The 27383-nt window shown below is 52.6% G+C and overlaps 4 gene segments (V, D, J or C); 1 reads left to right on the top strand and 3 right to left on the bottom strand.

Annotated features, from left to right (window-relative positions):
- The window catches only part of LOC127031862 (Ig gamma-1 chain C region, membrane-bound form-like), a 192423-nt gene that overhangs the window by 141447 nt on the left and 23593 nt on the right, over nucleotides 1–27383 (bottom strand).
- LOC127031885 (Ig gamma-3 chain C region-like) overlaps nucleotides 1–27383 on the bottom strand; it is a 68886-nt gene that overhangs the window by 24214 nt on the left and 17289 nt on the right.
- LOC127031858 (immunoglobulin heavy constant mu-like) overlaps nucleotides 1–27383 on the top strand; it is a 167772-nt gene that overhangs the window by 129958 nt on the left and 10431 nt on the right.
- Nucleotides 14863–27383, bottom strand: part of LOC127031863 (Ig gamma-3 chain C region-like) — a 214995-nt gene continuing 202474 nt past the window's right edge. Inside the window, 5 exon segments of the C gene segment in view lie at nucleotides 14863–15347; nucleotides 15584–15717; nucleotides 20449–20781; nucleotides 21101–21427; nucleotides 21610–21814. Of these exon segments, the coding sequence occupies nucleotides 15264–15347; nucleotides 15584–15717; nucleotides 20449–20781; nucleotides 21101–21427; nucleotides 21610–21814 (1083 nt within the window).

Below are 27383 nucleotides of genomic sequence, written 5' to 3'. Positions count from 1 at the left end.
TCCCTGCCAGGCCCCGGCAGGCGACACCTACCAGTGGCGATGTGACACATCAAAGGACAGCAACGACCAAGTCGAAGAAGTTCCCTCAGGAGTGTAAGACACGCGGCAGGGGAGAGTGGGACAGCCAGGCTGAGCTTTTCAAAGCGCCTAGAGGGTCTGGGAGCCAGTGAATCTTAATCCACATCCCGTAGGCGCCTTTGGAAAAACCTCAGCCTGAAAGTCTGGGGAAAGTTTGGCCCAGTGTTGAAACACACTGAGCCCTGGTGCTTTGTCACTGCAGATCTCCTGCCCCCAGCGCCCCCTCCACGGACCCCTGAAGGAGGGAAACCTTAGGGTGAAAGGTGCCCGGGGCAGAGACCTACGTTCCACTAAGGGGGGGATTTTTCAGCCCTGCCTAAAGGATTTAGGCACCTGGTTCCCATGGGAACTTGGCATGCAAATCCCTTAGGCACCTGGGAAATCTCAGACCCGCAGCTGGGCTGAAGTGGCACCTAAGCCGCATGCTGGCCCCTCTGCACAGGGGAAATCTTCGGCTCACTGCCTTTCGCCCTCACCCTACCCAATCCAACCCAACCACCTCCCACTGGGGGCAGAACAAAGCCCATTCGCTGCGCCAGTCCAAAGCCTCAAGCAAAACCAGTGCAACTCTGAGCCCAGGGTCCCGGCCACCAGAGCCCCCCAGCGTTCAGCCGGCTGCATGGGGAGCCCCCCCTTTCCCACTAGGCCACCTTCCCTGCATGGTTCCTAGGCCTCCTGCCTGTCCACATCTAGAGATTCCCCCTCAGGCACTTTCCTCAGCACTGAGCCAGAAGCTTTCCCTGATATAGACAGCAGCAAGCAGCCCCATGGGACTACAATTCCCAGCAACCACTGGCCTTAAGGGGCTATACCCCCTTACAACTAGCACTGGTTACACCTTTGTCATGGAGCTGAGTGTGTTCCTTGCACTTCGGCTTTTCTGAGGCATCTTTTGAAATGGATACAAGCCCAGACCCGCAAACCTAGGCATTCTGGGCTCCGAACTTCATCGGGTGTAAATCGACTGATCTCTGCTGAAGTCAGTGGCACTGAGCCGACTTACATCAGCTGAGGATTTGACCCTTTATCCGTAGTCAGACACAGTCAGTCCTCTCCCAAGTTTTCTTCTGATGCCATGTCATGCTGTACAGCACCACGGTCCCCCTTAAATAGGGGACATTAATTGAGGGAAACATGTTCAAATAAACAAACACAGCTCAAGCTCCAGCTTTGTCGCAGCTGTTTACCAGCGAGAACACACTCCATGCAGCACGTGCAGGAAGAATGCCTGGACGCTTTTAATATTTGCCTAGATGATTTAAGGGCCCTGTTCCCATTTTTTTAATCCCTTACATGGCTGTGAAAAATCTCACTGGAAGCTGATTAGTACTCAGTGTAAATGTACCACAACAAGGTGGGGGTTGCTAGTGCTGGGAGGACTGTAGAGTTATCCCTCTCTCTGGAAGGGGCTGGGGATCTACAAAGAGTGACACTGGACTGTGTTTTCCCCTCTCTCTGCTCTCAGGGTGTGGTTCGACGCACCACCCCAGGTTCACCTCCTGGTGCCCACCTGCGAGGAGAGCTCCACAGAGAGCCAGCTGGAGCTGGTTTGCCTCCTCCTGAGCTTCAAACCTGACCAAGCCAACGTGAAATGGCTGGTGAATGGAAAGGAGAGCAGCCCCCCCACCCCGGCCTTTTCCTCTGCAATGGGCACAGACGGCTTCTACATGGGACAGAGCCGCATGAATGTCACCAAGCAGAGCTGGGAGAAGGGGGACGTCTACACCTGCCAAGTGACCCACCCAGCAGTGGGAGCAGAGCTCTCCATGCACAACACCAGCAAGTGCTTGGGTGAGGGGCTGGGCCCATGCATGGCGGGGAGGTGCGGTGGAGAGTTACTGAGAAACCAGCCCTGCCTAAGGGTAGGTGAGACTTCACCTAGACACCAGTGTGATGGGAGACACAAGAGTGCCATAGAGAAACTGGTGCTGTAGGTGGATGGAAAGAGAAAGAGATACAATGGCTGGCTGGATGGGAGGGACGCTAGGAGTGTTCTGCTTGAGGTGGAGGGATAGATTAATTCGATTAGATTTCAATCGTCTTTTTCTGCCTTTCCACATTATTTGAACTGGTCAATGACATCTCTTTGCATTTCTCAGCCCTGCCTCAGAAGCTCACTTGACCCAACCATCTACTTAACCAAACCCTCCTATGAAGACGTCATCAAAAATTCTGGTCATGTTACCTGTCTAGTTCTGGGCTATGACTTAGCAGCCAGCAGAATCGCATGGAAAGTGGATGGTCAAGTCAGCTTTGCGGTGAAGACAGAACCCCCCAAGAAGAACAGCAACGGGACCACCAGCCTGGTCAGTTCTCACCCTGTGTCGCTGGCACAATGGGGACAAGGCACCCAATTTACCTGCAAGTGACCACACCCTGTTTCTGGAGAACTAAACCAGGGACATAACCATGAGCAATACAGGTGAGGAGCCTTGGCATCTCAAAGGGAAAGGCAAACTCCAGTCACTGTGAATTGGGACTGGAGGGTGAAAACTCACCCCAACACACTTCCTAGGCAGCCTTTATGTCCCAGTTAACCCTCCAAGAAGGACTTTAGCGGCACCTAGGCCCTCTGCACAGGGGTGTTTGCAGGTAGAATTAGTATTTCCTCTGTGAATTTCTCATTCTCAATCTCTCACTAATTTCCACTTGCACAGTTTTCCCAGGATTCCCTTCCTGATCATTACATTCCAGCTCCTCTAAGAATTTCATTCCCTCGGCTCCCTGAAAAACGTGATGTGGCCTGTTAGGGACTCTGATCTGACGTGCGTCTGTACTTCTTACCTCTGGAAATCAGGCTGGTGCTTGTCACCTGGCATCTGGCCTTTATGGGATATTTCGGGTGAGACTCTCTAAGAGTCTCCATTGGAGTAAGGTGCCCAAATCCCATTGAAATACCCAAGTTGTCCAAGTCCTTAAGGCAGCCTTTGAAAATCTCAATTGTGTTGAATTTTGCTGGGAGCGTTTGAAGGAGGGAAGAGGGTCCGTCGGAGTGAGAAATGGGTTGGTGACCCAATGTCACGATGATGCATGATGGAGACTTGGGTGAAGAGGAGATTCAGTGTTTGGGGTGAGAGTTCAGGTTTGGGACGCAGGACCAGCTGAAAGCCCCTGCCCCTCTGCGTTACTGTAAAGCCAAGCTGAGGATAATGATCCTTATGATGATCTTGAAGGGGATGAAGATTGTGTCAATGACAATGAAGAGGGAAATGAAAATGCTGAAGGAGAAAAAATGTTAGATTGCTGGAGAAGATGAAGATAAAGAGGAAGGAAGTGATTATGAAGATAAGGGAGGTGAAGAAGATGAATATGATGATGGTGATGAAGACGAAGATGATGGTGTTAAGCTGTTGCCGTTTAAGGTTGAAGATTGAGAAGCTCACTGTGCATTCTGTGGGGAAGGTTTGGGAGTTCAGCTGAGCTCTTGGGTGAAGGTCCAGGCTCTTTGAGTTTCAAGGGAGATGATGCTCAGTGGTTGGGTTTTATTTGCCTGGTCTAGCTTCACACGTACCCTGAACAACTGCCCTCCCTGGCCCCTTCACACAGTGATAGCTGCTGGAGCTAAGTCCTTAACTTAGACATGCAAAGCAAGTCTTCTTCTTCTCTTGCCCCTCTTCCTTTTCATTTAGGCATCAGGAAGAAGGAGCCCTCAGTCACCATCTCCCGAGCCTACCACAAAGACATCTCGGGAATAGAGTCTCCTTGACTCTCATCTGTGAAGCTAGTGGCTTTTACCCAGAAGAGATCAGCATCTCATGGTTGAAGAACAACTCCCCAGAACTCAAGTCGAGTTACAATAATGGCCCTGTGTCAGGAAGTGGCACTTTCTCTGCCTACAGCATCCTGAAGGTTGAGCAAAGTCAAGGAGAAGGAAATTATACCTGCGTGGTGCATCACCCAGCCATGGAAGAGCCCAAGAAGGTTGTGGAAAAGGTGTCCCTTGGTAAGTGGATTCTCAGAGGCAGGTGTTAGTTTGGGGATGTCCACACGCTTTCTGATGTCATCCAGCCAATGGCATGAACATCTGCATGACTCCATGTGAACCCTGGAGGGAGGAGTGGCAATGAAGGATTTCTATCTCCATTATGATGCCATATCAGATTGAGAAGCTGATGAATTCATGCAAATAAAGGAGAGAAACCCTCAGTTCTATTGTCCCAGAGTGGGGATTGGGAATGCATATGAATCTGGACTCCCAGCTCCAGCAGGATCCACTTTACAAACTTATTTCATGAGCCAGACCATGCATATCCTTCAGAGAACATTCAAGAGAGGCCTTTGTCGTGGGTGCCAGGGCTTCAATGAGTCTGGGCTCCCTGGCTGAGACTTCTAAAGTGATTCAAATTCTCCCTCCGCCCTCGGTTTGTAGTGGGAGGTGGGGGACTCATGCCCTGAGGGATCTTGGCAGATGATGGGTGTGAAACGTAAATGGCCCTTCTGCCTGTGCAGGGGGTAGGGGTTTAGGGAACACAAGTTCCGTCCTCAGTCCTGGGTGTGGTGAGGTGTTTAGTGGTTAGATCGGGGGGTCTGGGTGCCAGGCATGACCATGGGCAGGTCATTTGTCCTCTGTGTCCCAGCTGCCATCTCTGGGAAACAGGGATAACCACGCTGAGCTCAGGAGCGCCATTAAGCTCATGAATTTCAGGCCAGAAGTACCCTGAGTTTAGCAACCACGGCAGGTCTGGCCCCAGCCATGTTTTCTGCAATGGGGCTTTCTCCTAACAAAACTGGAGACCTTCAGATTTCCTCCTGGCTCCCAGAGACCCAAATAACCATAATGGGAATCAGGAATCTCAATCCCTCGGCTGGCTGGAAAATCTCAGCCATTGTTTCTGCTGTTGCATAAGATGAGTGTCCCGCCCCTTCCACCAGGGAACCCAGTGCCCTATTTACAAGTCCAATGATGCTCAGCCCCTTTCCCAAACAGCCCCTGGGCTCTGCACCCCTGAGAGAGAGGCACTCAGTTACCACCTGGTGCCCATTGAAATATTTGCTCAGCCCAGCCGTCAACGCCTCCTCCTGCCCCCACCAGGTGTCAGCAACTGTAATCAACATCCTCTGGAGGTGTCTCTCCTCCCCCCTTCCCTGGAGGACCTCTACATAGCGCAGAACGCCACCATCAGTTGTTTGGTGAGTGGCATGGAGACCCCCGGCAGCCTGGAGATCTCCTGGAACCGGGGTAGCGGGGGCCCATTGGCCGTGGTCTCCAGGGATCCGGTGCTGCAGGAAGATGGCACCTACAGTGCAACCAGCATCCTGCGGGTGTGCGTGGAGGAGTGGCAGGCGGGGGAGGAGTTCACCTGCACCGTGAAGCACCAAGACTTCCCGTCAGCCATTGTCAAGACCATCCGCAAGAGTCCACAGTAAGAACTCAGCCTTTCCCCTGTAGGGGCGCCAGCTCCAATCGGGCCGCAGGCTGGGGGAGTGGCTGGCACAGGGTGTGGGAAATGGGACTTGGGACCTTCTGTCTCTAGGGGGCCCCAGCTCTGATCCGGTTTCAGGTGTTTGGGACGGGGAATTACAAATTTGTGGGTGGGATGAAATGTGCAAATTGATGAGAGAGAAGGGGATGGAGAGTCAGGACTCCTGGGTTCTTTTTCTGTCTCTGAGAGGGGAGTGGGATGTAGTGGGTTAGAACAGGGAGACTGGAGGCTGTGACACCTGGGTTCTAGCCCCTTTTCATGGAAGGGATTTGGATCTAGTGGGTTAGTGTGGCCCGAACTCCTGGATTCTGTCTATGGGTCTGGGAGGAGCATGGGAGGGGTCTAGTGGGATATTGCAGGGCGATGAAGGTGGGGAATGGTAGCCAGGACTCTGGGTCCCAATCCTTAGCATTAAGCCTTTGCTGTTTCTCATGGCAGTGGTCTCCCTCCGGGCCCCTTCTGTCTACATCTCCCCTCCTCATGCTGAGGAACTGGCTCTCCGGGAATCAGCCACCATCACCTGCCTGGCCTCCGGGTTCCGGCCCAGAGACATCTTGGTGACATGGACCCAGCAGGATCGGCCCGTGCCCCAGGAAGCCTACACCAACGTCGGCCCCATGCAGGAGGCTGGGAAGGAGGAGCGCTACTTCATCTACAGCAAGCTCAATGTCTTGGCGTCCGAATGGGAGCGGGGGACACCTACGCCTGTGTGGTGGGGCACGAGGGTCTGCCCATGACCTTCATCCACCGGAGCGTGGACAAAGCCTCCGGTAAACCCACCGCCGTCAATGTCTCTGTGATCTTGTCCGACACTGACGTCACTTGCTACTGAGGATCAGAGCCCCACGGGCTCCTCACGGCATATCTGAGTTGGTCACGGAGCCTTGTGGGGTCTTGGATTCCTCTGAGCCTGTGTGTAAAACTGTGGTAGCTCTGGTGTACTGAGCGTGGCTGTGTGTGGAATATGCCCAAATAAAATGCACCATGCTAGAGTTTGTGATGAAGGGTGTGTCCTCTGGCTGAGACTGTCCATGCGTCTTATCTACCAACCCACGCTTCCTCCCACAATATCTAAATGTATCCATCCACCCCTCTTTCTTTTATTCTTTCGCTCTAGCCATCCTCCTTTCCTCATGGATTGTCTACATCAATTCATCCTTCCACAGGATCCAACCATCCATCCTACCCTCTGCAGCACCTATCTCTTTGATTCCACCATATCCATCGATTCATGCATGCATGTTTCTACCTGCCCACCCCTCTTCAGGGAGTTGCTATCCGTCCATTGTTATTGATGATATTGCAGCTCCTAGATGTCCTGACTGAGGTTAGGGCCCCATTGGATGAGCACTACATGAACAGATGTAGAGCAAACGTCCTGGAACCAAGCAGAGAAAGGCTGGGAGGGGATATTTTAGCACAAAGGGATGAAAATTGGGACACTAAGAAGGAGTGAGACACTCAATTCTGACTGCAATTGTGAGGTTATTTCACTGGCACCTCATTTCCTCAAAGTCCTTTAAAGACCCCAGACTAAGCGGCTTGTATCTGGTCACACTGCAGGTCAGTGGTAGACGTGGAATTTCCATCTCCAAGACTTGTTTCTTAACCGTTGCATCTGTCTAGCAATGTAGTCCTAGCCAGTCTGGCATCAGAACTCCTTGGACATGCTTCCTCACCGGACCACATTAGGTGAGAGGCAGAGCCCCCAGAAATCAGGTGTTATGTCTACCGGGAGCTAGGCGGTGGGTGAGACTGAGTTAGGAGCCTCTATTCCCACCAGCCCTATCCTGGATGTATGAACACGGGGTGGGGTGCAGGGGAACCCCTCTGGCATCAACCACTGTTGGAAGACAGGGTCCTGGGGTAGCTGGACCATTGGTCACATGCACTGTGGCCATTCTCTTGTCCAATATTCAAAAGAAGGTTGAAAAATTGGAGGAGGTGCAAAAGAGAGCTAGAAAAATGTTTAGAAGGCTGGAGAAAATGGCTTCCAGTGAGAGACAGGAGGAGACGAATTGGCTGAAAAAGACATTCAGGAGATGGCTTCATGGATATGTATAAGTACCTCCATGGGGAGAAAGTACCAGGCAGTAAAGGTCTGTAACTTAGTACAGAGAGGCTTAAGAGGAGCCAATGGCTGGACAGATACAAATGTGGAATAAAGCAGTGCGGGGTGGATCAGGGTTGTGCTGACACTGCAGATTCAGTCTGCCGGACTGTCCTGGCCTCAGCACCATGCGGGCTAATTGCCAGAGTCTAAGTGGCATCCCTTGGGTTCTGGGCTGTGTGGCCTAATGGGCTGAGAGAATATGGCCACCCATGAGCACAGAGCGGTGTGGCCTTGTCAAGGTTTTTCCCCCCTTTGAACGTTAGAGTACAAATGTGGGGACCTGCATGAACACTTCTAAGCTGAATTACTAGCTTAGATCTGGTAACACTGCCACCAGCCAGAAATTTCAGTGTCTGGGACACTACCTGTTCCCCCAAAACTTTCCCCTCCCTGGGCAGCCTTGAGGGACTTCTCCAATTCCCTGGGGAACACAGATCCAAACCCCTTGGATCTTAAAACAAGGAGAAATTAACCATCCCCTCCTTTCCCCCACCAATTCCTGGGGAGTCCAGACCCAATCCCTTGGATCTTGAAAGAAGGAAAAATCAATCAGGCTCTTAAAAAGAAAGCTTTTAATTAACGAAAGAAAGGTCAAAATTATCTCTGTAAAATCAAGATGGAAAATGCTTTACAGGATACTCAGATTCCTATAGACCAGAGGGACCCCCCTCAGCCTTAGATTCAAAGTTACAGCAAACAGAGGTAAAAATCCTTCCAGCAAAAAGACACATTTACAAGTTAAGAAAACAAACATAAGACTAATCCGCCTGCCTGGCTGTTACTTACAATTTTGAAACATGAGAGACTGATTCAGAAAGATTGGAGAGCCTGGAATGATGTCCCATTCCTCTCAGTCCCGAGAGCGAACAACGAACCAAACAAAAAGCACAAACAAAGACTTCCCTCCATCAAGATTTGAAAGTATCTTGTCCCCCTGTTGGTCCTCTGGTCAGGTGTCAGCCAGGTTTACTGAGTTTCTTAACCCTTTACAGGTAAAAGAGACATTAACCCTTAACCATTTGTTTATGACACCAGGGTAGGGGGACAGGGGCCCACCCAACTCCACCGGGTCCTGACCCAGGGCCCTAGCAGTGGTGGAGTGGTCCACCAGTGGGTCAGTGGGGAGTCATAGAATCATAGACTCAAAGGTCTGGAAGGGACTCGAGAGCTCATCTAGTCCAGTCTCCGTACTCATGGCAGGACTAAATATTATCTAGACCATCCCTGAGAAATGTTTGTCTAATGTGCTCTTAAACCCCCCCAGTGATGGAGATTCCACAACCTCCCTAGTCAACTTATTTCAGTGCTTAACCACCCTGGCAGGAAGCCTTTTCTAATGTCCAGCTCACACCTCCCTTTCTGCAACTGAAGCCCATTGCTTCTTGTCCTATCCTCAGAGGTTAAGGAGAACAATTTTTCTCCCTTCTCCTTGTAACAGCCTTTTATGTTCTTGAAAACAGTTATCATGTCCCCTCTCAGCCTTCTCTTTTCCAGACTAAACAAACCCAGTTTTTAATCTTCCCTCACAGGTCATGTTTTCTAGACCTTTAATCATTTTTGTTGCTCTTCTCTGACTTTCTCCAATTTGTCCACATCTTTCCTGAAATGTGGTGCCCAGAACTGGACACAAGACTCCAGTTGAGGCCTAATCAGTGTGGAGTAGTTCAGAAGAATGACTTCTCGTGTCTTGTTTAGAACTGCCCTGATAATATGTCCCAGAATGATGTTCACTTTTTTTGCAACAGTGTTACACTGCTGACTCATGCTTAACTTGTGATCCACTATGACCCCCAGATCCCTTTCTGCAGTGCTCCTTCCTAGACAGTCATTGCCCATTTTGTATGCGTGCAACTGATTGTTCCTTCCTAAATGGAGTATTTAGCATTTTTCTTATTGAATTTCATCCTATTTACTTCAAACCATTTCTCCAGTTTGTCCAGATCACTTTGAATTTTAATGCGATCCTCCAAAGCACTTGCAACCCCTCCCGGCTTGGTATCATCTGTAAACTTTATAAAAGTGTACTCTGTATGCTCTTATCTAAATTATGGATGAAGATCTTGAACAGAACCAAACCCAGAACTGATCCCTGTGGGACCCCACTCATTATACCCTTCCAGCATGACTGTAAACCACTGATAACTACTCTCTGGGAATGGTTTTCCAACCAGTTATGCACCCACCTTATAGTAGCTCTATCTAGGTTGCATTCCCTAGTTTGTTTATGAGAAGGTCATGCAAGACAGTATCAAAAGCCTTACCAAAGTCAAGATATACCGCATCTACCACTTCCTCCCTATCCACAAGCCTTGTTACTCTGTTAAAGAGAGCGAGCTGGTTGGTTTTACATGATTTGTTCTTCATAAATCCATGTTGTTACTTATCATCTTATTTTTTTCTACATGTTTGCAAATTGATTGCTTAATTATTTGCTCCATTATCTTTCTGGGTACAGAAGTTAAGCTGCTTGGTCTGTAATTCCCTGGGTTGTCCTTATTTCATTTTTATAGATGGGCACTCTATTTGCCCTTTTCCGGTCTTCTGGAATCTCTCCTATCCTCCCTGACTTTTCAAAGATAATCGCTAGTGGCTCAGATATCCTCAGACAGCTCCTTGAGTATTCTAGGACGCATTTCATCAGGCTCTGATGACTTGAAACCAACTAATTTATCTAAGTAATTTTTACCTTATTCTTTCCCTATTTTAACCTCTGATCCTACCTCATTTTCACTGGCATTCACTATGTTAGACGTCCAATCGCCACCCACCTTGTTGGTGAAAATCGAAACACAGACGTCATTAAGCACCTCTTCCATTTCTGTATATTCTGTTACTGTTTTTCTCCCCTCATTGCAACACTGCAACATGCTGACCTTACACGGGTGGGAGATACCCTCCCTCCACCTCCCTGGGACACTTCCGACCAGGCTTCCTGAATCTGCAGTCCATATCATGTCGGTATCTCCAGGCTCCTCGGAACTGGTAATTCCCTGAGACTCTGTCTCTAGCTTGTCAGCTGTAGGCAACAGGTCTCTGGTCTGTGTCTTGAGATCTCAGCCTTCTGCGGGCAAGGGCTGTAATGGCTCCGGGGCTGGAGCCTCGACCAAGCGTCCTTCCTCCTTGGCAGTCTGTGCAGACTGAGCTTGGCTGCTCTTCTTTATACCAGCATAGCATTTGGAGTGTGCTTAGCATGTTCCGAGGGGCAGGACTTCCTCCACCCATAGGGTGGGATTAACCCTTTCCTGGCTAGTGCGGTATGCGCACCCCGTCATAGGCAAGAAATCTGGAAGGGAACCACTGGAACTAACTTCCAGTGGAAGTGGTGGAGTCTCCATCTCGAGATTTGAACATCCAGCCTGGGGTCCATTCTGGAAAATATGCTCCAACAAAGACGAGTGATTGGGCTCCATATAGGAGTAGCTGGTTAGAGTCCCTGGCCTGTGATATAGAGAAGGTCAGGCTGGTTACTGTCATGGTCCCTTCTTGCCTTAAGATCTACAAAAGCACCAGTCAAGGTTTCAGAGCTAGGAAGGTAACATCAATTATCTACCACCGAACTCTATGGCCCAGGCCTTATAGCACACAGATGGGTGAATTAAGATTTCAGCTGGTACCTTGGTGATTGCCCAGGTGTGTACTAAATTGAGAAGGCTCCAGGCCATTTCCCAGTCAACGTTCATGCCATTGACAAGACGCATGGATGAGCTCAGGGAATGCTGGGCTGTGAGTCCTTCCTACTCTTGGGAACAGGTTCCCAATGGAGCCCAGGCTGGTGGTGAGTGAAAGAGGCTCCTACCGACTGGTATCCCATGTGGAATGAGTTGGGAGGGCTTTTACTCAGTCCCCATGAGATGCCTTCATTCCCCATGGTGCCGCTACTGCCCAGGAACCGGTCCCAGCACAACTCAAGCTGGCATTGACTGGGGAAGATGCTGCTGTCTGATGGGTGTGCCTGGCCCCATTGAGTTCTGTACTGGCAGGTCTCAGCCCAGTTCCCTGGCTGGCCAAGGGAGGGGGAGGGCATGCTCGGGGAGGGGTGTGTAGTGCTGCTGGCTGGAGTTTGCAAAGGAGCCAAAGGGTGTGAATGTAATGGAAGTTGGTTGCTGAAATCCCTGAGGCTGCTCTGAGAATTGCAGCCTGTGACAGGGGGTCTCCACCTGTAGCCCACCCAGTGTCCCCTGGCAGGGAGCCCTCTGTCTCTGGCCCTGGACAGGAGCTCCTGCCAAGAGCACAGACCGGAGCTCCCTGCTGTGCCCACTCAGCTCCTTGGCTTAACGAAGAGGCCTCTCAAACCGGCCCCTTTATCTCACCCCCAGCTCCTCACTGCCCAGTGGAGGACCAAGACATCGATGCTGAAGGAGGAGAGGAGGAATCTGACGGTCTCTGGACACCTGTTGCCTTCATTGCTCTCTTCCTGCTCAGCCTGTTGTACAGTGCCGGCGTCACGCTGCTTAAGGTAACAGCAACCGCTATCTTCATGGTCACACTTCACTGCTTCTAGCAATAACCAGTGCTCAGTAATCTATCCCACCCCATCAGCATGCAGCCACCAGCCGTCCTCGGGAACTACTCAGTCACCCACAGTCAGTGATGAAATTCAGCGAGGACAAATGCAAGGTAACCACTTGGGAACGAAGAACCAGTAGCCCACATGCTTAACGGGAACTGACTGCGAAAAGGGATCTGGGGTCAGACTGCATCACAAGCTAAATATGAGTCAATAATGTAATGTTGTTGGGGAAAAACCAAATTCTGGCTGTATTAGCAGGAGTGTTGTGAGCAGACACAAGCAGTAATTCTTCTGCTGTGCTCCGCGCTGATACGGCTTCTGCTGGAGTCTTGTGTCCAGTGGTGGGCACCACATTTCAGGAAAGATGTGGAAAAGTTGGAGACAGGCCATAGGAGAGCAACAAAAATCATTTAAGGGCTAGAAAACATGAGCTGTGAGGGGAGATTGAAAGAACTGGGGTTGTTTAGTGTGGAACAGAGAAGACTGGGGTGGCTGGGGCGGGGGAATGACATGGTAACATTTCTGAAATATATAAAAGGTTGTGACAAAAGGGAGGGTGAAAATTGCACTCGTTATCCTGTGAGGACAGGACAAGAAGCAATGGGCTTAGACTGCAGCCAGGGCAGTTTAGTTTGGACACTGGAAAAAACTTCCTAACTATCAGGCTGGGTAAATAGCGGGACAAATTGCCCAGGGAGGTTGTGGAGCCTGCATTGTTGGAGGTTTTTAGCAACAGGTTAGAGAAATACCTGTCAGGGATGGACGAGTTATTACTCCAGTCCTGCCCCACGGCAGGAGATGGGACTAGGTGACCTCTCGAGGTCTCGCCCAATGATCAATCAGAGGTAATCAGGAATGATTATTTATTAATAATCAACCACCCATCATCACTAATGAGCGAGTTCCCATCAACATTAACTCAGCAGTGATCAAATAAATGAGAATCAAGAGTCTATTATCAATTCCAATCATTTATCACTGAGAATCAATAATCAGGGATTGGCTATTTCTGGTCAGTGCCTAGTGATCTGTAATTAATGCTGAGTAGCCATTAATCAGCAATTAATTATCAATAATCAACTCTCATAGATCAGTAATTTATGTTAATCAAGGATCAAGCATCAACCATTAATAAGCTGCTAGTAATTATTAACTGATCATAATCACTTATCCATAATCAGCAATGAATGATCAATGACCAAAAAGGAATGATCACTAATTAAGAAGCCTGAAGAAATGTTCAAGGACTAATGAGCGTCAATCACTAACCACTCAGCCATGATCACTAAGGATCTGTAGTGGGGCCCAGATGCACAAAGGGCCATAGCAGCCTGTGAAGCCGGTTCTGTGGCGGGGACATGGTGCCGGGACCTGGAACCAGAAGCAGAATCGGCTTAGACAGCCGTGTCTCCCCAGGGAGTTGGTGTGCGGCACCCGCTGGGCAGTGGCTGTTCCATGAGGCGGTTTGACAAGGCCGGTGTCTCTGTCTGGAAGTTGAGCTCCAGCTCAATGCAGAGACCCTGGCAGGATTCAGGTGTGACTGGGCCAGGTCCATGGCCCGGGCTACACAGCAGGACAGGCTAGATGGTCATAACAGTCCCTTCTGGCCTTGCTCTCCCAGCGTAGGATGCTGCCCGTGAGCCCAACACCGGGTCCAACGGCACCGGCCGAACCCCTCTGCTCTCTGTGTCCCACAGGTGCGGTGAGTGCCCGGCTCCGGGCTCCTAGGAGGTGGACAGCATTGCTTCATCCTCTTCATTGCCTCCCTCCATTGTCAGCCCTCCCAGGCTCCTGCCCTTTCTCCGGACTCCTGGAGGGACCATGTTCCACAGCAACTCAGAGGGCTCGACAACGGCCGCTGAAGGGTCTGAGCTCTGCAGAGCCCAGAGCAGGGAGGGCAGAGTCCTTCCCCAGACGTCCCCAGGGGGCAGCCCACGCTCTAGCTTGCACTCAGCCCCATTCCCCTCCATCCTCCACCCCCGTCCCATGGCAAGGACTGGATTTCCTCGTGCGTGTGTGTGCGCTCGTGCACACGCATCTGTGTCCCAAGTTCTGGTCAACCTGGAATCTGTCAATGGCGAAGAGTCTCATTGGCTCCTTTCTTTAACTTGCAACTTACACAGGAATTTTAAATTTGATCCAAAATAAAATGAGTTCAAAATTGGTAGCTGCATTTCAGGATGGGTTTTGGGAGATTTAACCAAGGAGAATGCTAGACGCTGTATGTCTCAGTCCCCTGGTATTTGTCTACGCATCCGTCCATCCTGATACGTACACATTCTTTCTTTCTTTCTTTCTTCTTTCTTTCTTTCTTTCTTTCTTTCTTTCTCATACATGCCTCCCTATCTGATCAGTGGCTTTCTCTGCCCCAGAGATCTCCCCTTCCTGCTCCTCCGTCCCAGCCTGTATAGGCTGAGGGACGAGGCCCCAGTTCTCTGGGTTTGTAGCTAGACCCCTATCTCCCATTGGGGCCAGTTCAGCGGGCACCTGTCATTTTATTCTCCATGCCTAGAGGCGCCCTTACAGACACGACATACCCCTCTGGAGGGCGTCAGGGGTCCCTGAAAGTCCGGGATGGAGGTTATGAATGAGATGGAGCCTGATGTGTATATTTATTTATTTATTTATTTATTTATTGTCACTCAGTGCACACAACAAAAGTCACACACACACACACCACCCACAAAAAATCCCAATGAAGAGCTAAATATGCAACATACAGCATGAGAGGACACAACTCTGGCTATGGTCCTGCCCCAGGGCGGGGGGCTGGCTGGCACAGGGGGTGGGGAAGGGAAGTGAGGCCTTTCCCCTCTAGAAGCGCTGGCTCTGACCCAGCCCCAGAGCAGGGACTGTTGGGCTCAGGAGGGTGGGAAGTGGGAGAAGGGTTGTTTCCTCGCTAGGGGCGCTGGTTCCCTGCAGGATAGGAGTTGTCCGGTCTCAGCCAAGCTCCGAGCAGGGCAGCATCCCTAGTGGCTGAGGGCTGATTAGGCCATGTGGAGTGAGGTCCTGTCTCCCCCCCGAGGGGTCTGCCAGGGGCACAGCGCTGGCGGGGGGCAGCTGTGGGACTCAGGGCGTTGTCGCCAATGGAGCCAGGAGCCCCGAACCCTTGTCTCGGGGCAGATGGGGGCAGCAGCTTCTACACCACGCGCTGGATCACGTTCTTGTACTCGGGGCCACTCGCCTTCTTCAGCTGCACTAGGGTGGAGAAAAACCACTTCACCTGCAGTGGGGCAGAGAGAGGAAGGGTGAGAGGGGTCAGTGCTGGGGGGAGCTGCTCTGTCTGTCTGTGTCATTCCTTCCTGCTTTTCTGTCTGTGTCTCATTCATTCAGTCTCTGTCTTATTCACCCATTCTCCTTTCTCCTTCATTCCTCTCTTCTTTCTTTCCCCTCCACGCTGCCCTCTACTGTGCTAAAGGGCATTAATTCCTTCGTTCCTACGTTCGTTCTCTCTCTCACCTTGAACAGGGTCACGGTGGCGCTGTAGCACACACTCAAGAGGAAGAGGGTGATGAAGACCGAGATGCTTGACCAGAGTCCATCCAGCTCCTCATCCTCGTCCTCGCTGCAAAACTCACCTGACACGATCACCTCTGTTGAGGAGAGAGAAAGAGACATCAGCTCGGACTCAGCCACTGTGACAGAGAGAGCTCGGACTGTGCGTCCAGCACCAACCTGCCTATCCCCTTCTCTACCAATCCTTCCATCCCTCCCTCATTCCCGCTCCAGACACACCCAGCCATCCCCCCACACACCCCTCCACCCATCCATCCATGACTACACACCCCTCTACCCATCCATTTCTAGATACAACCATCCATCCATCCCCACATACCCCTCGATCCATCCGTCCATCCATGACCACACACCCCTCCATCTATCCATCTCTAGATATAACCATCCATCCATCCCCACACACCCCTCCACCAATCCATCCATGACCACACACCCCTCTACACATCCATTTCTAGATACAACCATCCATCCATGACCACACACACCTCTACCCATCCATTTCTAGATACAACCATCCCTCCATCCATCTGTCCATCCATGACCACACACCCCTCCATCTATCCATCTCTAGATATCATCCATCCATCCCTACACACCCCTCCTCCCATCTATCTCTAGACACAACCCTCCATTCATCAAACCATCCATTACACACATCTTCACTTGCTCTTTCCCTTTGCACACCCTCTCTCTCCCTCCATTCCCACAAGAGGTGGCTCAGGATCCCTTAGAGGGTAAATTCATAGGTGTGTGTGAGGTGCCAGGATGCGGCCACAACAGAGGAGCCCGCTAAAGACTAGGATGGCTGGATTTCACGCGTGTACCTCTATGACACTTGTCCCAATGTACCTAAACACTCAGGAGTCACTTCTGATGGAACACAGCAACCTCTGGGGCTGTTTATTTGGGGCTCCCTTGGGTGGCACTGGGACGGTGGCATCTAGTGGCTGTTTATAGAGGTGGTCTCTCAGCCAGCACTGAGATGTGCCCCCTTTGGGGTGGCACACAGGGGCTGTTTAGATAGGGACCCTTTGCCTAAATGCCAAGCTGTAGCTGGCATGGGGTGTGCTGATCACTGTTTCTTTGATGAACAGAGTCATGAGTAATTTAATGATGGGGAGGCTCATGTTTATCTCTCAGAGGAAAGATGGTGCCCCCTGTATCACAGCACCCCCTAGCATAGCAGTGGGGGCATTGAGGTCAGCTCTGACTGTGAGGGGAGATCACCCCATACTGAGCCCACTGCAGGTGTGCATGGCTTCTGGGTGATGCAGGCCTCACTCCCCAGGTAAAGGGGGCTCAGAGGATTTGGTTGGAGTTGGTAGCTGCTTCTTAGATGTGGGAGAGGTATCCCCATATAAACTGACTCCCGCATACCCCACCCCAGAGTAAAACATATCCCAGTGCCGGGGGAGGGGTCCGTGAATAATCAGACGCCATGTTCCACCCCAGAGAGGACACAACTCAGCACAGAGTGAGAGATTCTGTAACACCTGTCCCAGAGACAGCTGCATCTTAGAGTGGAGGGAGAACAGGCTGCGTGGCTGCCTCTGGGTGCATGTCTGTGTCTCTCTGTGTTGTGTGTCTCTCTGTGTGTACAAACACGACAGCTCAGGTGGGAGGGTCCCTGGGTCATGCCATGTTACAGGTGTGTCCATCTGTACCAGATCTCTCTCTCTCTCTCTCTCTTTCTCAGCAACCCCCCCACTCCCTTACTGTGTGTGCCCCTGCGCTGCCCCAGGGTAACAGCATCCGGCGAAGTGAGTATTCACCCAGGAAAGCTCACGCTCCAATATGTCTGTTAGTCTGTAAGGTGCCACAGGACTCTCTGCTGCTTTTACAGCCCTAACACTGCCGCTGCTGCTACCCACCCTTTGGCACCACGTGCCAAGTGCTGGGCTTGGCACTGGTGTGGTCAAGCCCTGCGCTCGCCCATCCAGCCCTGAGGCTGACACACACACACGGGTGCATGTGGGTGCCCTGTTGGGGCTAGGTAGGAGATGGGGCTCATGTGCGGGGCCATAGATGAGTCTGCCTCCTCTGTCCTACCCCCACGTCACCAGCCCTAGTGAGACTTTAGGTGAGTCCCTGCTTAGTGTCTGCTCCAGATAACAGCCCTACTAGTGCTGCTGCTTTGCGAGCACTGGGTGCCAGAAGCTGATCCCTGGTGTGGGGTGTTTGCTGTCTGTTGCCCTATGACCCCCTCCCCAGCTACCACAGAGGGCTGGGGTGGAGGGAGACCCCTTAGTTTCTTAGCTAGCTGGGGAGGTGTATGTAGGGGTTAGGGAATTTGAGTTGCCCTCGCTCCACTGACTCAGTCTCAAAATTCTCCCTGCTCCTCTTTGGGGTGGGATGGGATGTGAGGTAAATGTTGACCCTGACACTGCGACCCTCTGGGCATGCACAAGTTCTAGCCTAGAGGACCCTGTCTCAATGGGATCCTAGAGATTGCTTAGCCATCCACCCATCCATCCTTCCTCATCCATAAACGTCCATCCATTCCTATCTCTTCCATCCATCCCTCCTGATCTGTACCTTCCATCCATCCCTATATCTTCCATCCATCCCTCCTGATCTGTACCATCCTTCCTCATCCATAAACATCCATCCATCCCTATATCTTCCATCCATTCCTCCTGATCTGTACTGTCCACCCGTCTTTCCTCATGCATAAACATCCATCCATCAATATATCTTCCATCCATCCCTCCTCATCTGTACCATCCATCCATCCTTCCTCACTGATAAACATCCATCCATCCATCCCTATATCTTCCATCCATCCCTCCTGATCTGTACCATCCATCCATCCTTCCTCATCCATAAACATCCATCCATCAATATATCTTCCATCCATCCCTCCTCATCTGTACCATCCATCCATCCTTCCTCACTGATAAACATCCATGCATCCATCCCTATATCTTCCATCCATCCCTCCTGATCTGTACCATCCATCCATCCTTCCTCATCCATAAACATCCATCCATCAATATATCTTCCATCCATCCCTCCTCATCTGTACCATCCATCCATCCTTCCTCATCCATAAACATGCATCCATCCCTATATCTTCCATCCATCCCTCCTGATCTGTACAATCCATCTGTCCTTCCTCATCCATAAACATCCATCCATCCCTGTATCTGTATCTTCCACCATCCATATGGATCTGTACCCACCCATCCGTTCTTGTTCCTAACCATCCACTGAATGTGCGGTCCATCAGTCCATCCGTCCATCCTCATCCCTCACCGTCCATCCAGGCAACCCCATCACTTATCTATCTATCTATCTATCTATCTATCTATCTATCTATCTATCTATCTATCTATCTATCCTTTTCAGTATTCATCCATCCCATGCCTCTATCACCATCAGTACTCATTGACTCTCATCCATCCATTGCCATCCATCCTTTCCCAAACATGCGTAGTCAGCCAGTATATTTACCCATCCTTTCATCCTCATCTCTCACTCACTCACTATGTGTAACAACCCCTTCATCCAGGCACCTGCCCATCCCCATCGGTACCAATCGAGTGCCGTATGTGACTACCAATCCACCACCATTCATTTATACATTCATTTATCCCCATCTCCACCCATCCATCACACTTCATCCATTTATTCATCCATTACTCCTTCAGAAAGTGTGCCCATCCAACATTCGCCATCCATCCATCTATACCCCCCAACACACCCCTCTATCCATCCATCCACCCTTCTGCAGATCCCCAGGGATTTTTTCTATCCCTTGACATCTTTTTATCCATTGGCATCCACCCTCTTTGAACCATCCAACCATTAGTCCCTGTGTACAGTGCAGTCTCGTTGCAGGCACACTGGGTGGGACATGCAGGACACCTGGATTCTGTTTCTAGCTCTGTTATTGACATGCTCGGTAATTTTGGGCAGGACTCTCCCCCTCTTGGTACCTCTGTTCTCCTCCTCCTCTTTCTCTATTTAGGCTGTGAGAAGAACTGTCTCCTGCTGTCTGTGCTGTGTCCATCCCAACAGAGTCCTGGTCTTAGTTGGGGATATAGGGGTTAATTTAATCCAAATAATGATCTCCCTATTTCTCTCTTGCTGCTTGTGATATCTCAGTGTATTTGTCCTGCCATCTGAAGTATGTATCCATTTAATCATCTCTCTGAACACCTGGCCTTCCAACTGAGATTGGCTTGAATGTGTCTGTTCCTCTGCAGTATGTCTGTAACTGTGCATCTACCCCCTTTTCCATCCCTGTTTCCATGGTGTGTATGTACTCGTGCATGTATTCATCCTTCCTTACACGGCATGGACCCACATATCTACCCATCCTTCCTTACACGGCATGGACCCACATATCTACCTATCCTTCCTTCCATGGCATGGACCCATATATCTACCCGTCCTTCCTTCCACGGCATAGGCCCACATATCTATCCATCCTTCCTTCCGTGGCATGGACCCACATATCTACCCATCCTTCCTTCCGTGGCAACTACTCATATTTCCTTTCATGGCATCAACCCATGTATCTCCCCATCCATCCATGGTATATATGTATCCACCCATACAGGATCTGGGAATTGGCATCCCCAGTCTTATAGCATCTCAGTTTCTCCCAGCCTGCAACCTGGGACCTCGTCCACCTTGGGCGACTCGCAGATTTCACCCAGTCACACCACAAGAAGGAGACCTGGGTGTGAGCTCAGACTAGTTCCATTTATTCACTTGTTGTCACGCAGGGCATAGAGATTATTTACAGGAAGCTGTACTGGACAGTGCTAGCAGTGGGGCTGGGAGGAGCCTTCTTCATTTACCAGAGATTTTGCTGATGCTGCGTTGGGTGAACTTCAATGAGAGGGCTTGGTGGGTGACCATGCAGGTGTAGGTGTCCCCGCTGTTCCAGCTGGCCTTGCTGACTTTCAGCTTGCTGTAGAGGAAGAAGTTCGTGTCGCTGGCTCCATCCTTCATGGGCGGGGTGGTGATGTAGTCAGTCTCCTTTTCACTTTCATGGTTCTTCATCCACTGCACCGAGATGTCCTCGGGGAAGAAGCCCCGCACCAGGCAGGTGACGCTGACAGAGTCTCCTTTGCTGCTCAGCTCGTGCATGTGGGGCTGCAGGAGGTAGACGCCCGGGGCGGACTGCTTGCCTTCAGTGAGTGGAGATGGAGGACACAGATGAGCCATGCACATTACTCATCTGGGGCAGATGGGGAGAAGGATGGTGTATGTGTGTATGTGTGTGTGTGGGAGTAGGAAGATCCCCTCTCTCTTCCAGGATGGAGGGGCTGGGGACTGGGAGCTGGTATCTCTGGAGCAGAATTTGAGGGTGGGGATTTGGGGATGCAAAAGGACTCAGGGGCCAGGATCCCAGGTTGTTGGGGGTTGGGGCTTCCCCATAAGGAGCATCCTTCCCTGCTGGGGACTGGGACTGAGTCTCTCCCCTTAGAGACCCTCCTCTCCTCTTACCTGGCTTCTTGGAGATCGATTTGATGAGGGGCGAGACCAGGTCCGAGTGCTCCACTTTGCAAGTGAAGGTCTCTCCGGCCTCCCAGTCGCGGGTGAAGATGGGCATGGAGCTGGAGGCGGTGAAGGTGCTGTTGAACTGCTGACTGAGGGTCAGGGGATCAGGGTTAACGGACCCTGGCTTTTCCCGGGACCAGACCACCTGGAGGCCGGAGTCGCTAGGCAGGTTGACCACCAGGCAGGTGAGCATGGGGTTCTGGGCCACGTACAGGGCGGCAGGAGATGGGGGCACCAGGAAGACCTGGATGTTGCTGGGAGATGTAGTTTCTTCTGGGGACAGGAGAGCCCAGGTCAGCTGCTAGGCCTGGTCTCCCCTGCCAAGCCCATCCCAGTCTCCCCTCACTCCCTGTCCTCTACAAAGCCCATTCCAGTCTCACATGCTCCCCTCCCCACTCCATCCCTGCCTGTGTCCCCCTCGCCTCTCCAGACAGCTCGTCCCTGCTCAGCGTCACCTTTGCACTTGCGGGCGTGGGCCTGCTTTTTGCTCCCAGTGCCCGGGTGGGACACGTGGCAGGTGTACGTCTTGCCCTCCAGCCATACGTCCTGGGAGACGCTGGCATTGCTGCGGGTGCTGAAGGTGCGGCCGTCGGCGTCCTTCTTGGCAGGAGCGGTGTCCCCATGAAGTAACCCGGGCTCGCCGTTAACCAGCCATTCCACCTTCAACGGCTCAGGGTAGAAGCCGGAGATGAAGCAGAGCAACTGGATGGCACCTGGCTTGGTGGTGCAGGAGGAGTGGAGGACGTGCACCTCGGGGGCTTGGGGTTCAGCGGGGATGGGCTCTGGGAGAAGGATGATGGGTTAGTTGTTGTACAGACCCCTCCTGAGTCGCCTCGTCCCCGGCTCCCTGCAGCACGGCGCCCCCTGCTGAGCCCCCGGCTCCCTGCAGCACAGTACCCCCTGCCAAGCCCCCCTCTCTCTGCAGCACAGTGCCTCCTGCTGAGCCCCCGGCTCCCTGCAGCACAGTACCCCCTGCCAAGCCCCCCTCTCTCTGCAGCACAATGCCTCCTGCTGAGCCCCTGGCTCCCTGCAGCATAGCGCCCCCTACTGAGCCTTCCCTGCTCCGTGCAGCACAGCGCCCCCTGCTGAGCCCTCCACGCTCCCTGCAGCACAGCACCCCCTGCTGAGGCCCCGGCTCCCTGCAGCACAGCGCCCCCTGCTGAAGCCCCAGCTCCCTGCTGCACAGCGCCCCCTGCTGAGCCCCTGGCTCCCTGCTGCACAGCGCCCCCTGCTGAGCCCCCGGCTCTCTGCAGCACAGCGCCCCCTGCTGAGCCCCCGACTCACTGCAGCACAATGCCCCCTATTTAGCCCCCGCTCCCTGGAACACAGCGCCCCCTGCTGAGCCGTCTACCCCTTTCCCTGCATTGCAGCACCCATCGCTTCTCTTGGCTTCGTGTCTCTTTTCATCCCTCCACCCTTCGGTGCCTCCACACCCAACACCATCTACCTGTCCCCATTCCCTCCCATCGCTCTGTGGTGTCTCTCTCCATCCACCCACCCACCCACCCCAGCGACTCCACTGGCTCACAGCACTAGCAGGCTCCCATCCTCTCTCCCTGCAGCAGTCACCAGAGCAGGGACCTGAGAGACCCCCAACCCCTCCCTCCTACTCACCGGGCTGCACCGTGCTGTCCCTACTTGGGATTTCCTTGGAGATGCTGGAGCTGGTGGGCTGGTGCTCTATGGTGCATCGATAGGTGTTAGACTCCAGCAGCTGGCCAGGACGGTGACCTAGTGAGCCCCCACCTCCCTGCAGCCCAGTGCCCCCTGCTGAGCTCCCCCGCTCCCTGCAGCCCAGTGCCCAGTTTAGAGCCCTCTGCCCCTTTCTCTGCATTGCAGCACCCATCGCTTCTCTTGGCGTGGTGTCTCTTTTCATCCCTCCACCCTTCGGTGCCTCCACACCCAACACCATCTACCTGTCCCCATTCCCTCCCATCGCTCTGTGGTGTCTCTGTCCATCCAACCACCCACCCACCCCAGCGACTCCATCAGCTCACAGCACCAGCAGGCTCCCATCCTCTCTCCCTGCAGCAGTCACCAGAGCAGGGACCTGAGACAACCCCAGCCCTTCCCACCCCCCTCCCTCCCCGGGCCGCGCCGCACCGTCCCTACTTGGGATTTCCTTGGAGATGCTGGAGCTGGTGGGCTGGTGCTCTACGGTGCATCGATAGGTGTTAGACTCCCAGCTGCTGGCCGGAACGGTGACCTGGCTGCTGAGCGAGTAGAGGCCGCTGGAAGGTTGCAGCACGGAGGGATAGGTCCTCACGCCCGAGGAGCCGACGTTGGGGCTCCATGTCACGGTGACCGGCTCGGGGAAGTAGCCTTTGGCCAGGCAGCCGAAGGTGACCTGGGAGGTGGTGACTTCGCCGGTGCAGGAGGTCAGGGGAAAGACAGATGGGGCCGTTTTGCTAGCTGCAAAGGGAGAGAGAGTGAGGCCATGAGACACAGCCCCACTGATCCCTGCTCCGCTCTGTGCAGACCAGGTCCTAGCTTGGCACTGGGGCCAGCACTCAATGCCGGGGGAGAATGCCCCTAGTGAGCCCCACGCTGCTCCATTCACACAGCACAGTTTGGGGTGAGACTGTTGACAGCTGCAAGGTCTTAGTAATGTCTGTGTGTAAGTGGGCACCTGAGATAGGCTGCCCCCCGTCTTCCAGGTTGTGTCACAGAGTGAGCAGGATCAGGGCCCCCAGTTCACTTGGTGCTAAACAGACCCTGTTGTACTAGCGATTTTAGCTTGGGAACGAATATTAAATGTTATATTCTCATTAACCTTCTAGGTGGTAACAACAATGGCCACTGCTGGCTCGTAAGCATTTCTATGGCTCAAACGCACGTGGTTAGATATCCTCAGAAAGACTGGGACTGTCAATTGAACCTGGGACATATGGACCCTTTGGGTTAGAGTTCAGGTTATAATTATACATGGGGAGGAGGATTAAGGGTTAGCGGTTAGGGTCAGGTGCTGGGGGTAAGGGCTATAGGTTGCAGAGATGGAATTACGGGCAATGGTTTAATGGTTTAAGCCCAATACCCTTCCACCCTCAAGTTCAGTATTTAACTTGTTGTGATTGGATTTCTAGCCTTTCAGCCATCAGATTCCTACCGGGTCTGATGCCATTTCTCAGAGGAGTTGCTGAGACTCCTGGGTCGTCACCTGTCATAAACAGATAAGTAAGAGTTAATAGAACAGAAGTACTTCATGTCTCTTTTCTCTGTAAAGTTTTAACAAGATCAGTGAGCCGGGCTGTCAACTGACCAGAGGATCAATCAGGGGACAGGATACTTTCAAATCTTGAGAGAGGGAAGTTTCTGTTTGTGTGCTGTTAGTTTTGGTTGTTGTTCACTCTGGGGGCTCAGAGGGATCAGATGTGCAACCAGGTTTCTCTACAGTCTCTCCAATACAGGCTCTTATAAGTTCAGACTAGTGAGTACTAGGTAGATAAAGCGAGTTAAGCTTATGTTTGTTTTCTTTATTTGCAAATGTGTATTTGGTTGGAAGAAGTTCAAATGTGTATTTGGCTGGAAGGAGTTCAAATTGGTATTTTGCTGAAAAGATTTTAATTTGTACTTGTATACTTAGGCTGGGAGGGTGTTCCCAGTGCCTATAGCTAAAAAACCCTGTACCTATTCCATCTTAAATTTACAAGATCATTTTTACTGTTTTTCTCTCTTTAATTAAAAGTTTCTTGTTTAAGAACCTGATTGTTTTTTTTATTCTGGTGTGAGACCCCAGGGGACGGGGTCTGGATTCACCAGGGAATTGGTGGGGAGAAAGGAGAGGAGGAGGAGAGAGGCTAATTTCTCTCTGTGTCAGGATTACTATCTCTCTCAGGAAGAGTCTGGGAGGGGGAAAGAGAAGGAGGGAGGAAGGTGAATTGTCCTCTCTGTTTTGTGATTTAAGGAGTTTGAATCACAGTGATCTTCCAGGGTAAACCAGGGAGGGGAAGCATGGGAGAGGCAATGGTGGGGGAAAGGGTTTACTTTCCTTGGAATAAGATTCAGAGGATCTGGGTCTTGGGGGTCCCCGGGCAAGGTTTTGGGGGGACCAGAGTGTACCAGGCACTGGAATTCCTGGTTGGTGGCAGCGCTACAAATACTAAGCTGGTAATTGAGCTTAGAGGAATTCATGCTGGTACCCCATCTTTTGGACGTCCAGCCCCAGGCAGCCAAGCTCACAGCTAGCTGTGCTGGGAATCCCCCGGCCCGGCTCTCAGCATGAAGCATGAGGGCAGAGCTGGTGGAGGGAGGCAGGGCCGGCTCAGGGAGACGCGTTCCTGCACTCGGTGAGTTCAGGGGGTTACCTCTGACAAGGGACGTGCCAAAGGGGAAATTTGTGCCTCAGTTTAGAAAATTTTTGTTTGCAACTATTTATTACTGGGCTAAAGATAGGAGACAATAAAATCCCCTTAATCAGCTGTTCCCCTGAATGTCTAGTTGCAGCCCCCCAACTCTGAGCACCTCACATTTGCTAAGCACCCTCAGTCCTGACCTGTAGCCCCTGCTAGCCAAAACCTGGGGTCCCCCCTACTCTGCCAGTTCCCTCATTACCGACGTGCAGCCCCTGCTAGCCCAGCCTTCGCCTCTCCCACCCAGCTCTGCCAGTGCCCCCCACTTCCAAACCACAGCCCCTGCCAGCCCAGCCCTGCCTCCTCCAGCCATGCCGGAGCCCCTCACTTCCAACCTGCAGCCCCCTGATACCCCAGCTTTGGCTCCCCTACATCTCTGCTTGTGCCCCTCCCTCCCTCTCTCCCTCCCAAACATTAGCCCCCTGCTAGCCCAGACCTGGGCTGCTCCCAACTTTGCTGATGGACCTCACTCCTGACCTGCAGCCCCCTACTAGCCCAGCCCTGCCCCCCCATCCTGCTGGTGCCCCTCACTCCCGACCTGCATCCCCTGCTAGCCCAGCCCTGCCCACCCCGGTGCCCCTCACTCCTGATCTGCAGCCCCTGCTAGCCCAGCCCTGCCCCACCAGCTCTGCTGGTGCCCCTTACTCCCGACCTGCAGCCCCTGCTAGCCCAGCCCTGCCCCAATCTAGCCCTGCTGGTGCCCCTCACTCCCGACCCGCAGCCCCTGATAGCCGAGCCCTGCCCAAACCCCAGCGCTGCCAGTGCCCCTCACTCCCGACCCGCAGTACCTGCTAGCCCAGCGCTGCCCCCCCAACCCTGCTGGTGCCCCTCACTCCTGATCTGCAGCCCCTGCTAGCCCAGCCCTGCCCCCTAGCCCTGCCGGTGCCCCTCAATCCCAACCTGCATCCCCTGCTAGCCCAGCCCTGCCCCCCCATAGCCCTGCTGGTGCCCCTCACTCCTGACCCACAGCCCCTGCTAGCCCAGCCCTGGCCCCCTCCGCCCTACCGGTGTCCCTCACTCCCAACTTGCATCCTGTGCTAGCCCATCCCTGCCCCCCCACCCAGCTCTGCCGGTGCCCCTCACTCCTGACTCACAGACCTCTGCTAGCCCAGCCCTGCTCCCACCCAGCTCTGCTGGGGCCCCTCACTCCCAACCTGCATCCCCTGCTAGCTCAGCACTGGGCTCCCCTGCAGCCCTACCGGTGTCCCTCACTCCTGACGTGCAGCCCCCTGCTAGTTCAGCTCTTGACCCCTTTCAAAGCTGTTATCACAGCTTATAGGTGGAGTGTGAGAAAAGCACCTCTGTTCCCCCATCTCTGCCTGGGGGCAGGGGCACAGCCTGGCTTATGTTACCACCTGGTCCCCCCAGCTCCAACCCACTAGACCCCACTGCCCTCCCAGAGCTGAGGAGAGAACCCAGGAGTCCTGGCTCCCAGCCCTGTGCTCTGACCCACTTGCCCCAGCTCCCCTCCCAGAGCTTGGGAGAGAACCCAGGAGTCCTGGCTTCCAGCTCCCTTCCCCAACACCAGCCCCCTCTCCCCTGCCAGAGTTGGGGAGAGAACCCAAGAGTCCTGCTCCTCTCTCTATAAAGTTTTCTTCTCTAAAGGGCTCATTCTGATGGGATTAAAAGACTCCCTGTACTCACCCCACTAGCAACCACTTTCCTCTAATTTACTCACCAAATTCTCAGCCATGGTGGGTCGCGGCCCAGCACTGTAGACCGGGGAGTTGTGTCCCTGCATCCCACTGAGGTCTGTGTCAGTCGGATTGTTCATCTGAGGTTTCTTTGCCTGTTGGGCATCCCCTCTTCTTCCCCCAAATGGTCACCAAAGATAATTATAGGTTGTTATCGCTCAGTGACGCCCACGCAGGAGCTGTCAG

The sequence above is a fragment of the Gopherus flavomarginatus genome, chromosome 11 (genome assembly GCF_025201925.1).
Source record: "Gopherus flavomarginatus isolate rGopFla2 chromosome 11, rGopFla2.mat.asm, whole genome shotgun sequence".
Lineage (NCBI taxonomy): Eukaryota > Metazoa > Chordata > Testudines > Testudinidae > Gopherus > Gopherus flavomarginatus.
The sequence above is the reverse complement of the archived record's forward strand: the minus strand, read 5'-3'. Positions and strand labels throughout refer to the sequence as shown.